This window comes from Adelges cooleyi, unplaced genomic scaffold, assembly GCF_023614345.1.
Source record: "Adelges cooleyi isolate 19-005CV unplaced genomic scaffold, UGA_ACOO_1.1 ACOO_flye_CR_arks_rails_tigmint_CR_PRNA_21, whole genome shotgun sequence".
Lineage (NCBI taxonomy): Eukaryota > Metazoa > Arthropoda > Insecta > Hemiptera > Adelgidae > Adelges > Adelges cooleyi.
Window position 1 is genome coordinate 9948948 of NW_026095871.1, and position 14456 is coordinate 9963403.

Here is a 14456-nt window from a genome sequence, read left to right on the forward strand (position 1 = left end):
TATTGGTCGGGTTTCGGCCAAACAAAACAGCCCGTTGTTTCAACATGGTCGCAGCCCTGATACTTCGGTGTCGTTACATCCGTGAGTTGCCTTTCGCCACGTTTGCCGTGATGGTGTCAATGGCCTTTATTGTATTCAGAATAGGGTTTACTGTATGTTGGTACAAAGGCAACTACCCAACCGTGTATTACGGATTTTTCGTGTCGTCGATGTGCACGCCCTTAATTATCCACCTGATTAGCATTATATGTTTGGTATCACAGAACTCCTACGAAGACATTAACAGGTAATGATATCCGTAATATATGTTTACAACGGTATTGGTGAGTTGCGGCCCAATCCCTAAATCAAGGACGAGTTGCGGCCACATAATAATTACCACTTTATATCAGCCTATTAGCGTTACCCAGGAGACACCACGGTGAGGTTGGTTGAGTTGTCTCCCAAAAATGTGTTTTTTGGTCAAGTTAAGGTCAAGTTTGGTCATGTTATTTGCCAATGAGCATTCCGTCGTTGTCATTTTAGTTTTTTTTATATTATTGAGAGAATTTAAATCTTAAAGTTTTGACAAATTCAAACTGTCCGATCTCTTTGTTTTCTAGCTTTGTTATTTGTTCTCTAATAAACGCTTCTTTCTCACTTTACTTCTAAATTTTATATACGTTTTGGATTGAATTTCAAGTAGCACATCAACGAAGTTATAGATATTTGGATGGCTAGTATAGAATGAACCGTTACATTTTGAATGTAAACTTTCACAGCTGGCAGTTAACTGTGCCCAAATTTTTTTTGGGGGGGGGGACGTCGCGTCTGGTGAAATGTAGTTACACTAATAAAATCCTATAGGATATTGAGTGGATCTCTTTAAAAAAGTCACCTGTATAACTAAATTGGCGATAAAAGTTTCAAGATAAAAAAGGTTGCACGGGCCGCAACTCATACGTCTATCGAAAACGGCCGGGCCGCAATTCACCGGTCTCCGACATTGTAAACAACACCTCGGGCCGCAACTCACCTACAGCCGTTTACAAAAACTGTCAAATCTATAAACCATCCGAGTCATGATTGGAAGGATTACACAGATGTAAAAAGTGTAAAAAAACAATTAAAATTAAGGAATAACATAATTTAGCTTTATTTACTATGAGGACAATTCTCTAAACATTTTATCAGTAGTGTAATTTTGTTTACTAAGCATTTGTTTCCTAAACATCATATATTTATTATTCTACAGAGAAATGGGAGAATTGTGCAGTTTGACATCAAAACCTGAAAGGGCGATGCGATTGACATCGTTGATGAACGATCATTGGTATCTTGAAGACTTTATTGATTATATATCCAAAACATTCGGACCGGAATTATTATTTGTCATGGTTGACACCTACACCCAGTTATTATTGTGTTCATATACGTTTGTATGGGAAAACATTGTTCGTAGAAGGCACGTGGACACTTACTCGTTCTTTAATTTATCCTTATACATATGCACTGTGGCGGGGAATTTGATTTACTTGTGTTATAGATGCAATGCCACCGTCAAAGAGGTAATAATATATTTATTTTTAATCATTAAAAAAAAAATATGCGTTTAATTTACTATGGAAATAAAACTCATTATGATCATAATATAATACTTAGAAAATATCATAGAATATCATACATTTAAACAGAGGTATAGCAAAAATGTACGGGTTGAGTATAAATAGTATGATACATATTTTAGAGAAGACGCAAATTCTTAGATAACATTATTCGGTTAGTGAATGATAATGCAAATGTAAAATCGAAAAGGTTTACTTGCTTATCTCAGTAGATCTGTAGATATTCAATAGTGGGTAACTTAAAAAAAAAGTATGACATTAAACGTATTAATATGAGCCCTAGTCGACCTAAAAAATAGTATACAGTCTTAAATATTTCAATTAATTTATAATACAAACAGTTATTTTTTATTTTAGAGTCGACAAATAATGTCTCAAATTCAGCATTTGAGAAATGTGCTGCGTGACGATCCCATTTGTCAAGCTATTGTGAGTAATTAATTTCTATAATGTTGTTAAATATTTGACATTATCACAAAATAAGAAAAATGCAGGTACTTGTTCATTCAACAATAGTGATAAATAATTACAATATTATTGTAATTATTGTACAGTAGAGGTGTAGATTGAGGCGTATATTTGTAAATTAAGTTATATATTTTGTTATCTTTAAAGTAATTCGTATCGAATCGTTTTCTTAATAAGAACTTGGTGATTGTGTAATTGTTAAATGTGTAATATTATTAAAATGTATACATTTTATTTTTCAAATATTTTATATTCTTTAAACATTGAGTAATTTTCAAAAAATAAACTAACTAATCATTAGTTTTATTAAGTATTTTTTTTATTAATTAAAGTTTGTAATATCCCAATATATAAATGTGTTCACACATCGAGTCAATAGCCGGGAAGTAAATGTCATAATGCAGTTAATTTCTATAAATCACACATTGTATGCTTGAGTTATTTTTAACTCATATAAGTGACTAAAGTTAACTTTATAACATAAGTTTTGAATATGGTATGTTTTCTAAGCAATGTTTGATCTTTAAAAAACTTATTAATAAGCAGTGTTATTAAGTATTTCAAAAATTTTTAACTGCAGTTTTTGTGTTGACAGCTAAAAGTTTTCACACTACGAGTCAATAGCAGGGAGGTACATGTTACAGCATTGAAGTTATTCGATATAAATCTACCTCTACTTTGTGGTGTAGGTCTTTTAAACATTGTTTGTACAGACGATTAAATGTTTATATGATTTTTTATTTTTTGCAGTCGGCAGGCCTTATGTTCACGTACTTTTTAGTACTCGTTCAATTCCAAATAGATGGTTACAAACAATCACAAGAGTTTAATATAAGTAAAACCATTGAATGTAAAAAATGGCCTTGTCTTAGCAAAGATTAACAATTTTTTTCGGAGATTGCATTTTTGAGTTTTATCAATATACCTAATTAATATATATTTTGTTTTATTGGCATCTCTTGTCAATACTGTTATTTTTAAATATTTGTTACCTATCAAATATATATTTTGATAATATCTATCACTATATCTAAGCATGGACACTTATACTTAAGTAAATTTTAATTTTATTTGTATATTTTACATTTTGTTAGTGTAACTATATCATTCTTTACCTACACATACAATTCTTTCACATCTAAATTGTTAAGATTTTAAAGACATAAAAAGAATATTAATAAAATAAGTAAATAAATCATGCTGTGTTAAAATCAAATTACATCAGGCTATGTAAAAATAATGCGTTTTCATTTAAGCGGAACGTGAACATGGGGCTAATTATTTTTTAAATGATTAAAATTATAACAATTTTTCTTTAGCTCAATCTTAAATATTCCATTTAACATGTTTATCCTTATAGTAACATTTTACACGACCGACACGTTTGTAGTTTAACAACAAGCCTAATTTGGTTTATAACAAAATACTAACACACTTAGCGAGATAATTCTAGAAACTTTTCAGTAATTAAAATAACTTAATGCGCCGTTAAATACTATTCTAGTTATTTAACCCCAATATGATTCCCAACCGTTTGAATACATACATGTAATTTTCTTGTACATTTAATATTTATATGACCTTATACATTTGCGTGTTTTATAAATGTATACAGCAATAACTAAAATAGATAGTTAAGTTTTCACTGAATTTCAAGACTATACGCAATGTCTATCGTTTGAAGATGAGCAATTTCAATACAGCCCATCGTGTATATATTTACTATACTGGAAGTCGGACTTTGCAATCGGTCCCCAACTTCAGCGTGTAACTGATCATCTGTATACAAATAAATAGGGTTGACGGTTTTTCCAGTATACCGGTAATTGCGTGACCTTGGTATTTCCGGTATACCGTCTCAAACCGATATTGAAATAAATACCGTATTACCGGTATTCATTTTCAACACCGTGTCAGCCATTCAAATAAATAGTAACAGAATGGTTTTTTTAGTTATTATATATGACGATAAAAATATTGTGCCGATTTTATTGTTTTATTCATGCAAGCCGGGTCGGGCTTTAAAAACATATGCATAATATTAAATTATTATTATTTATTTAACTATATCATTTCAATCATAATTGAGTTATACATTGTTTTATTAAACCTATTTAAACGAGGTTATTGCGTTTTGAATTGAAAATATATATTTTCCAAAAGTACAATTGGACACCATTTGGTTAAAATTACGACGGGATTATAGTTAATCAAATAATCATTGTGTAAAACCACATAGTTAATCTTCATTTTAACATACTACATGACCTTTCCATTATAATATGTTAGTAGTTATTGGATAAATATGTATCTTATTAACTAGCAAATTCAATGTTCACGAAACGGCTTTATGAGAAAACTTTAGAAACCACGCGGTAACTATTTTATTTACCTCATTCGCCGTTATATATTTTTCTAGTTATTTTACACGATCGGATACTAACCATTAATGATATTAATATATTAATTTAACCATTAAAAATTAAGAAATTAACCTTTTTGGTGTTATTAATATTAAACATTAGACATTACGAAACAGTCTTGTATATTCTTAAGCATGCTAATAGTCGGCCAACTAATAAAAATCGCTGCCGCTCTATGAATGTAATAAAATGTTTACCTATAGTGTAACGTATAGAATATATTATAACGTATGCGTATGAAGAACCACTTTAAAACTCTAAAATTATATGCAATATACATATTAAAAATTAATATGTTTATTTAAAAAACTTCTAAAAATTGGTAAATTACAAAATATAAGGGTAGTTTGAAACAAAACGACCAATGATTATAGTATTATTTAAAATGTATGATTTAGATTATATTAATATTATTATTGTAATCATGAATACAATAGTTATTTTTACTACCATGACTATAATTACTGTTACTATTATTAATTAATGAATGAAAAGCAGTCAAGTTTCGTTACATTACAAATCTGTTTATATTAGTATAAGCGGAACAATGTAAAATATAAACAGGCGATTTTTTTACAAAGTATCAATAAAGTACATTTTTTTTGGCTGTTCAAAGCATTATTTCCGGTTATTCATTGGCACTTTTTTTTTACCTTTGACTGCAAAACAAAGTAAAAATGATTGATGGAATAACAATATAACTAAGGATTATAATCGAGTTGACACTATTATTATTTTCGAGAGAGAGACACACTATTATTATTATTTTGGTATATACATTCAAGTTTTTAAGTATATGTATTAAAATGGGGTTAAAATACTTAATGTCAACTAGTAGTTTATTGAGTATAGTCATTTGCCAAACCATGAACAAGCGATGGAAAATAAGTCGTTTGGCTATTATTGCTCCGCTTTATTATCTATGTAAGCTATTCGGTATCATGCCTGTCAGTTACTCATACTGTCCACTCGAGAACAACAGAAATCCGAAAGATTTTCGCGGGAGATTTCATAACAACAGTAAGATTAAGATGTGTTTGTTACCATTACCTAAAGAAATAACAATTTTTTTTTGTGCTGCTGTTATTCATAACGATAAATCCGTCTGATTTTCCAGTTAACGGCGTACGCTTTCATGTGAGCAAAAGCGGAGTTATGTTTTGGAGTCTGCAATTCGTCTTACAAGTGTGGACGTTCTTTGGGATATCAAAAATCGTTATTAAATCGATAACCAGTAAAAAAAAAATCATCTGTTCGATAGACCATTACTGCAGTTCGTTGGGCATACTGATCTCGCACACGTTGATAAGTGTGATAGTCATAGTTTTGGTCCAGTTTCGGCTGAAGAAAACCGTCTGTTGCTTGAACATGACTGCAACTCTGTTGCTTCGAAATCGCAATACCCGCAGGTTGCCTATGGCTACGTTTGCCATACTACTGTTTATCTTTGCCTTTATGAGCAAATCAATATCGCTGGCATTCATGTCTACTGTACATTATCCATTAATTTATTACACTTTTATATTGGTTTACATGTGTCCGATATTACTCATTCATCTGATATGCATCTTGTGTTTGGTGTCACAGTACTCCTATGAAGACATTAACAGGTAATAATTCAGTCATTTTTGTTATTGAATATTATAACGAAAACAAATAATATATATATATATATATATATATATATATATATATACATATACAGAATATAGTACGGTATGATAGAGTGTAGTTTAAAAAATGATTAGGCTTTTACATTTTAGTCGATTACATTTTAATAATAATAACTATTAATTATAGTTCATAACTCTGATTAATTGTCGTATTACACATAACAATCCCAACATTTTTATTTCATACTAACTGTTGCCCGTGACTTTATCTGCATCAAAATCGGTTCAGAAGACAACAGACAATTTTTTCAATTTTATTTATATGTATATGGATATGAAAATTCACTTATATACAAAATAGGTGGTTTCACTATAGTAAAATATATATGCAACTTGTTTTATTTTCTTTTCTTATTGTATATCATTTATTTGACTTGTACAGTATTTTAGCATATTTGTCTTAACCTACAGAGAATTAGAAGAATTGTGCAGTGTGACATTGAAATCCGAACGGGCGTTACGATTGAGGTCATTGATGAACGACCATTGGTTTCTTGAAAATTATACTGAACACATGTCCAACACCTTCGGTCCTGAATTACTGTTCATAATATTGGACATATACATTCAACTAGTGTTATGCATGTATATATATATATGGACTAATATTGTTCACAGAAAGTATTCAAGCCTGTACACATGTTTTTACGCCACCTTGCAGATAGCAATAATAGTGGGGAATTTGTATTACATTTGTTATAGATGCAACGCCACTGTCAAAGAGGTAACTATAAAACCAATATTTTTTTTTTTTAAATACTTAATCGACATAATTACTAATATATCTGAATAATAAATGGATTTAGATACAGCTAATAGAAAAAGTTATTTGTTAATATAGAGCCGACGAGTAATTTCTCAACTGCAGCATTTGAGAGATAAATTGTACAATGATCCTATTTGTCAAGCTATTGTAAGTTATTCATCAAAATCAAAATAACCAATCATCTACTAATATTAAAATGTAGATGATATTGTCTAATGTATATGTATATTTATGATTTTCACAGCTTAAAAAATTCACAATACGAGTTAATTGTCGGAAAGTGCATATCACAGCATCGAATTTGATTGATATTAATCTATCATTAATTGTGGGTGTAAGTATTAATTCAAGTTACTATTTAACCCGTTATAGTGTGTTTAAAATATTACTTAAATTTCGCAGTCAGCAGGTGTGGTGCTAACATACTTTTTGGTACTCATTCAATTTCAAATGGAAGGCTACAAAAATACATCAAGAGAAACGAATACAAGTGCCATCGTTTTTAGAAAATGTAAATTATGGCCATGTATTAACGATGGTGAATAATTTAACTTTTGGAAAATCTTATAATCAGTTTATTATTATTAAAATAAATCGAATATATTTTATCATATTTGTCTAAATTTAATACTATAACGTGTTGTTTTTGATTGCACAATATACTTATTAAACCTTACTGTTATTCTGGATACTTCCAAAACAAATCGTTAGGATGTCTTCCACAGCTCCTTCTTCCGACTCTTTTGCTCTGGATTAGTAATTGTAGTAGACTATATTTTTCTGGATGCCGCATACATGTCCAAGGTATTGAAGTCTTCGTATATAATCATATACACATTTAAAATATTTAAAACATGACTAAGTATTATTTTTACTTATTTCCCATTCTATTTTGCTATTTCTGATTTGACAATATCTTGTTTTTGCGTAGGTGTTGACTGTTGACACATGTTATTCTTTAAAAAAATATAATGGCAAAAGAAAGTCATATAATAAGTGCGAAACATATTGTTCGTTTAAAATTTACATATTTATTAGTGCCTTTTTCTATGATGTTTTATTAAACAAAAATAAAAAATTCAATTCATTAGATGTGATATAAGTATATAACATCGTTTACATTAAAATAATTTTAACAAAACAAGTTAAGGTTAAAATAACTCTTTAAATATTTAAAATAACCAGTTCTATTATGTATAAAAAGTTGGCGGAATATTAAATAGTAATAAAAAGTTTGATTTCGTATACAGCCATCATCTGCACTATGGACAAGTTATTGAAAGTTGGCCGTTTGGCTTCTATCGCTCCGGTATATTATCTTAATAAAATGTTTGGAACCTTACCATTCGGTTATTCATACTACCAAACAAAGAACATCATAAAGAATTCTAAAGATTTTCATGGAAGATTTCATAATAACAGTAAGAATTTTAATTTATATTTATTAAAACGCATTTACCTCATATCGTTGTAATTTTAAATATTTTCGATAAGAAATACCTATTATGTGGCTTATAAGAAAAATATATATTATGGCTTATGTGTAAATTATAGAAACAGCGATACGAGTTTTAAATCAAGATTGAAACATTGATTTCTAACAATATGATGCGGAAAGTGAAAAGTCAACTTTTGCCGGCATTTTCTAAAGTTGAATTAGTGCTATTTTTCTGAATATTGATTGATTTTTTAACAATATGTGACCTGGTAAATCTTATAGCTAAACAAATGACTATGATGTGATATGATTGTAGTCTGTGAATGTTTTGACGTTTTTCTAGAAATTAACTTTCCGGCGAGAGGTCGTTTATATGTTTCTATATAAATATATCAACAGCGTAATCAAAAAATGGAAACTAAGTTTTGATGGTTTACACCTACCTTATATTTTTTTTTTAATTTTAAACTTGATTAAATTTATTTGAATGAAATTATTATTATTGTAAAGCGTGTTCTCTTATTCAAAAACGAGGCCTCTTCTTTGTTAAAAGAAAATCGTTTTTACAAACCGAGCTTATTTAATATTTTGTTACCTAATAGAATACATGTATGATTTAAATATATATTGCCATTAAGTATGGTCGCTTACAATTTTGAGACAGTGTTTGAAGTCCCAATTTTTTTTATATTTTACAGTTCACGACGTACGTTTTCACGTGAGTAAATCTGCAATCATACTTTGGATATTGCAGATAGCAATACAACTGTGGACGTTTACCGGGATGTCGAAAAACATTATTAAGACGATAGCCAGTAGGAAAGCAAGAGGTTGTTTTGCAAACAATGACTGCAGTGCGTTTGGTTTGCTTATCTCGCATATAACTATATCTCCAGCAATATTAGTTTTGGTCGTGTTCAGGTTGAAAAAAACAGTCCGTTGCTTGAACAAGGTTGTAGCTTTGTTGCTTCGGTGTCGATACTCGCGCGGTTTGCCCATCGCCTCGTTGGCTGTATTGGTGTTCGTGTTCTCTATGATACTAAAAATAGCAATTACCCTAAACTATTCCAATTGGCCAATCGTTTTTTTATTTTTATTACGTCTCTTTTATGAGCCCTCTATTCATCTTGCATCTGGTTAATATTATGTGTTTGGTATCTCAGAAGAAGTATATCAAAATTACATACAATTTGTTTGGATCGATTTTGATAATATGGGAGAGGGGAAAGTTAACTTTAAACATGTTTCTACTGTGACCGTTTCTTGTACTTCTGTAGGTATTGGCACATGTTATTCTTTTAAAAACAAATAAAAATAATATGATAGACAAAAGAAAGTCATATAATAAGAAAAAAATACATTGTTCGTTCAAAATTTAAATACTCATTTGTGCGTTTTTCTATAACGTTTTATTTATCAAAAATAATAAATTTCAATTCAATAGATAAGATAAATAAGTATATAATATCGTTTAAATTTAGGTAGTTTTAACAATACAATTGGAATTTTAAGTTTAACAATATAATTGAAGGTTAAAATAACAATTAAAATATCTTAAACATCCAGCTGAACTCCCGCGTGCCCCCCGTGCCTTCAGTATAAAGACGTTAAGGTTAAAATAACTCCTTAAGTATTTAAAATAACCAGCTCTATTATGTATAAAAAGTTGGCGGAATATATAATAGTAACATGTAGTTTGACTTAGAATACAACCATCTTCCGAACTATGGAGAAGCTGTTGAAAATTGGCCGTTTGGCTTCTATCGCTCCGGTATATTACTTTAATAAAATGTTTGGAACCTTACCAATCGGTTACTCATACTACCAAACAAAGAACAACATAAAGAATTCTAAAGATTTTCATGGGAGATTTCATAATAACAGTAAGGATTTTAATTTATATTTATTAAAACGCATTTACCTCATATCGTTGTAATTTTAAATATTTTTGATAAGAAATACCTATTATGTGGCTTATAAGAAAAATATATAAATAGCCTACCTATTAAAAAATGACGTCTTCACCTTTTTAAAAGAAAAATTGTTAAAAAGTGACTTTATTATAACATTGTGTGTCACCTAATAGCGTGGAGAGCACAAATTATTTATGTACAAATATAACATATCAAGTATGATCGCTTGATTTTTGTCATTGTGTGTGACTTCATAACGTTTTTTCGAATTTACAGTTCGCGACGTACGTTTTCACATGAGCAAAACTGCAATCATATTTTGGATATTGCAGTTGGCAATACACGTGTGGACGTTAATCGGCATGTCGAAAATCATTATTAAGTCATTGGCCGATAAAAAAGGAAGAGGTTGTTTGGTGGACAACTATTGCAGTGCGTTAGGTGTTCTCATCTCTCATATGACGATATCTCCTGTAATATTAGTATTGGTCGTGTTCAGGTTAAAAAAAACAGTCCGTTGCATGGACACGGTTGTAGCCTTGTTGCTTCGGTGTCGATACTCGCGTAGGTTGCCTATTGCCTCGTTGGCCGTGCTGGTTTTTGTGTTCTCTATGATAATTAAAATAACAATTTCCCTAAACTATTCCAAATTGCCAATCGTTTTTTATGCCTTTTACGCATCTTTTATGTGCCCCTTATTAATCTTGCACCTGATTAACATTATGTGCTTGATATCACAGAACTCCTACGAAGACATTAACAGGTAATATTATTTATAGTTCCTATACATTTTACAGTATAACACAAATTTACAGGCATATCAAATTAGCAGAAAAATAAAATGTTTTCATTGTGTTATCATCGTGGGCCAAGACAGACAGGAATGATAATGAACCGTTATCAAATGGAACTCAATTGTTACTGGGATGGTACACTTTTACTAGTATAAATAATTTTCAAAATTTAAACAGATTTTATAACAACATTATGAATACAACATTATTTATTTTTCTGCTGACTGGCCTATAATAAAATATTTAAACAAATAGTCAATTGGAAGGTTGTTAATTGGAAAATTTGTTATTTCAAATTAATTGAATGTATTTGTTTATTGATATATATTAATGTAGCAGAAAGTTTAAATGTTTTCATTGTGTTATTATTAGTCACTTTCTATACGTCAAACTTAATGCTATTATATTGTTCAAAACAGTGGTGCAAATATTGTAGCTGCAAATAATGTCATTCAGTCATCTCTCTGCGCCGTTAGTATTTTGACATAAAAAAAAATTCTCGCACTCCGCTAACTTTTATTATGTCCATCATCAAACTTTTCTCTATTATTTGTTGTGAAAAATAATTGAAAAATAAAAATAAAACCCATAGTTGGTTTAATTTAGTGTTGTATTAATTTTGTAGTTTCGAAAATTTCGAAGGGAATGTAATGGAACATTATTTTTATTTAAATAATAAACGTATATAAATAAGTTTTTTATACATAAATACACCGGTATATGTTAACATTTAACAATTTTCTTATTAAGTTAATTTGGCTGATGCATTGACTGAAATTTCTCTGACCTTGTTTTAATGATAAACTTAATTTATATTACACCATATCCTGTAGCAAATATTTATATATTATTATTCTATAGAGAAATGGGAGTACTATGCAGTTTAAAATCGAAATCTGAACGGGCTTTGCGATTGACATCGTTGATGAACGATCATTGGTTTCTTGAAGACTTAATTGAACATATATCCAGCACTTTCGGACCCGAATTATTATTTATCATGATGGACATTTACATACATTTATTGTTATGTCTGTATATATTTATATGGGAAAATATTGTTCGTAAAATAAATGTGAACAATTTCATGTATGCCAATATATGCATACACATATGCATTGTGGCGGCAAATTTGATTTATTTGTGTTACAGATGCAATGCTACTGTCAAAGAGGTAACTATAAAGTCGAAATATATAGTTTAAAAAGTGTTCAATAAAAAATAATTATACCTATATTATAAATATTCAAAACAAAATGTTTAACGTACGAATAAATAGTTCACGATTAAAATATTTTAAAATACAAATGTTAAAATCATTACACTACCTAGGTGGGCTGGCGTCGCTTAATAATGTAATCGGAAACAGTAAAAAATGAAAGGTTCATAGACAAAAAAAGAAGGAATGTGTGGGTCTTCTTTGAAGTAAGAGAGTACAAAATTATAATGAAGAAGAGGACATTTAATAGATAATATAATTTAGTAAGATATAAAAGTAGCTAGACGGTACGCGTAAAACTAAAAGGGCTTACTGAAGTATCCCAGTAGATATAATAAGTAACACCTCGAAAATATTTAATAATAAAAAATATATTAAAAACTAATCAAATATAACATCAACGTGTTATTATGGGTTGTAATTGACCTAATATTGTATATTTCTTAAATAGTAAATGAAATAAATAACTAATTGTGTTTTATATCATTTAGAGTCGAAGGATAATGTTTGAAATGCACCATTTAAGAGATGTATTGTACGACGATCCCATTTGTCAAGCTATTGTGCGTAACTGATTTGTATAATGTTATAAAATATTTGACATTATCACAAAATATTAAATAATTATAGTTGCACTTGCATGTACAACAATGTTTAGTAGAAGTTCAAGTAGCATTAGTATTACAACTATAATTATAAACGGTTATCACGTTTTTTAACCACCTAGCAAAGTGTAAACTAGATAAGTAAAAATGTACTAAGTCATTGAGGGATAAAAAGGTGGGGTTGAAAGTCGGTCATTAAATTTGAATATCATTAAATTGTATTCAGTTATTAAGATGCAAATTTGTATTACGTTACAAATTGTTACAAATTTGTTTGTTACAAATTCGCATGGAATCGTTTTTCTTAATGGGTACTTAATTATTAAGTAGCAGGTAAAATGTGTTGTCCTTTTATCTCATAAATATAGAAGAACATATTTGTTTTATTCCAGTTTGGGAAAGACATTTGAATAATTTCACGGTTATTTTTTCAGAGTGATTGCAATTAACACTTTCCCCCACACAGTTTTTTATAAATCACATGTTATACGCATTAGTTATTTATAAATGACTAATGTTAACAACATAATAACTTATGTTTTAAATACGGCTTGTGTTTTAAACATTGTGTGATCTTTAACAACTAATTAATAAGCACCTAGTGTTATTAAGTATTTCAAAAATTTTTAACTGCAGTTTTTGTGTTGACAGCTAAAAGTTTTCACACTACGAGTCAATAGCCGGGAAGTACATATTACAGTATTGAAGTTATTCAATATAAACCTACCTTTACTTTGTGGTGTAGGTCTTTTAAACATTGTTTGTACAGACGATTAAATGTTTATATGATTTTTTATTTTTTGTAGTCGGCAGGCCTTATGTTCACGTACTTTTTAGTGCTTGTTCAATTCCAAATAGATGGTTACAAACACGCATCAAAAGAATTGAATATAAGTAAAATAGTTAAATGTGAAAAATGGCCTTGTCTTAGCAAAGATTAACAATTTTTTCGGAGATTGTTTTACTGAGATTTCTTAAGACAGTTAATATATAGTAATATATTGTTAGTTTTTGTCAGATTATTATGTTTAAACTTATGTAATTAAATAATGTATTATATATTTCATAAAATTAAATTATAAAATGTATCAAATATTAATATATTATTCATCATTAATGTTGACTTACATTGTCTTATACATATTTTTTTTTTTTGTTATGTAGTATTTACTTTCTTAATTTTTTTTTAATATTTATATTATGTTTAATTTTGTTATTGTAATGAGGTTAATATCAAACTACACATATCTCAATATTTTAAATTCGAAATAGAATAGAAGTAACAATAAAATAGTAAATAACGCAACGAAAAAATGTATAAATTCAATAGAGATGAGATTAATAAAAAATAATGCAATTTCATTTAATATCAAACAAAATGCAAGTAATTGTAACCGGATTTTTTAAAATTTTTTAATTCTTTTATTTCCTAGAAAACGAAAATTAAAAAAAAAATCTAGCCTCCCTGTTTTGCCTCAATAGCCCAGGACAAAATATATGTCGTGAATATGATTTTGTGAGCAATTGCAAACAGGTTTTAAAAATTGTTATGG

At 29.0% G+C, this 14456-nt stretch overlaps 1 protein-coding gene and 1 long non-coding RNA gene across 2 annotated transcripts; both read left to right on the plus strand.

Annotated features, from left to right (window-relative positions):
- Positions 1-261: 261 nt before the first annotated feature.
- LOC126834468 (uncharacterized) lies at positions 262-13915 on the plus strand. Its single transcript, XM_050566405.1, has 5 exons — positions 262-286; positions 11941-12253; positions 12790-12861; positions 13555-13644; positions 13710-13915. The coding sequence occupies exons 2-5, from the start codon at positions 11945-11947 to the stop codon at positions 13842-13844; spliced, it is 606 nt and encodes a 201-aa protein (XP_050422362.1). The 5' UTR covers positions 262-286; positions 11941-11944; the 3' UTR covers positions 13845-13915.
- LOC126834469 (uncharacterized) lies at positions 6834-7429 on the plus strand. The gene is made up of 4 exons (XR_007685072.1): positions 6834-6892; positions 7010-7081; positions 7179-7268; positions 7337-7429. It is a non-coding gene; the product is annotated as an uncharacterized LOC126834469 (long non-coding RNA).
- Positions 13916-14456: the final 541 nt, after the last annotated feature.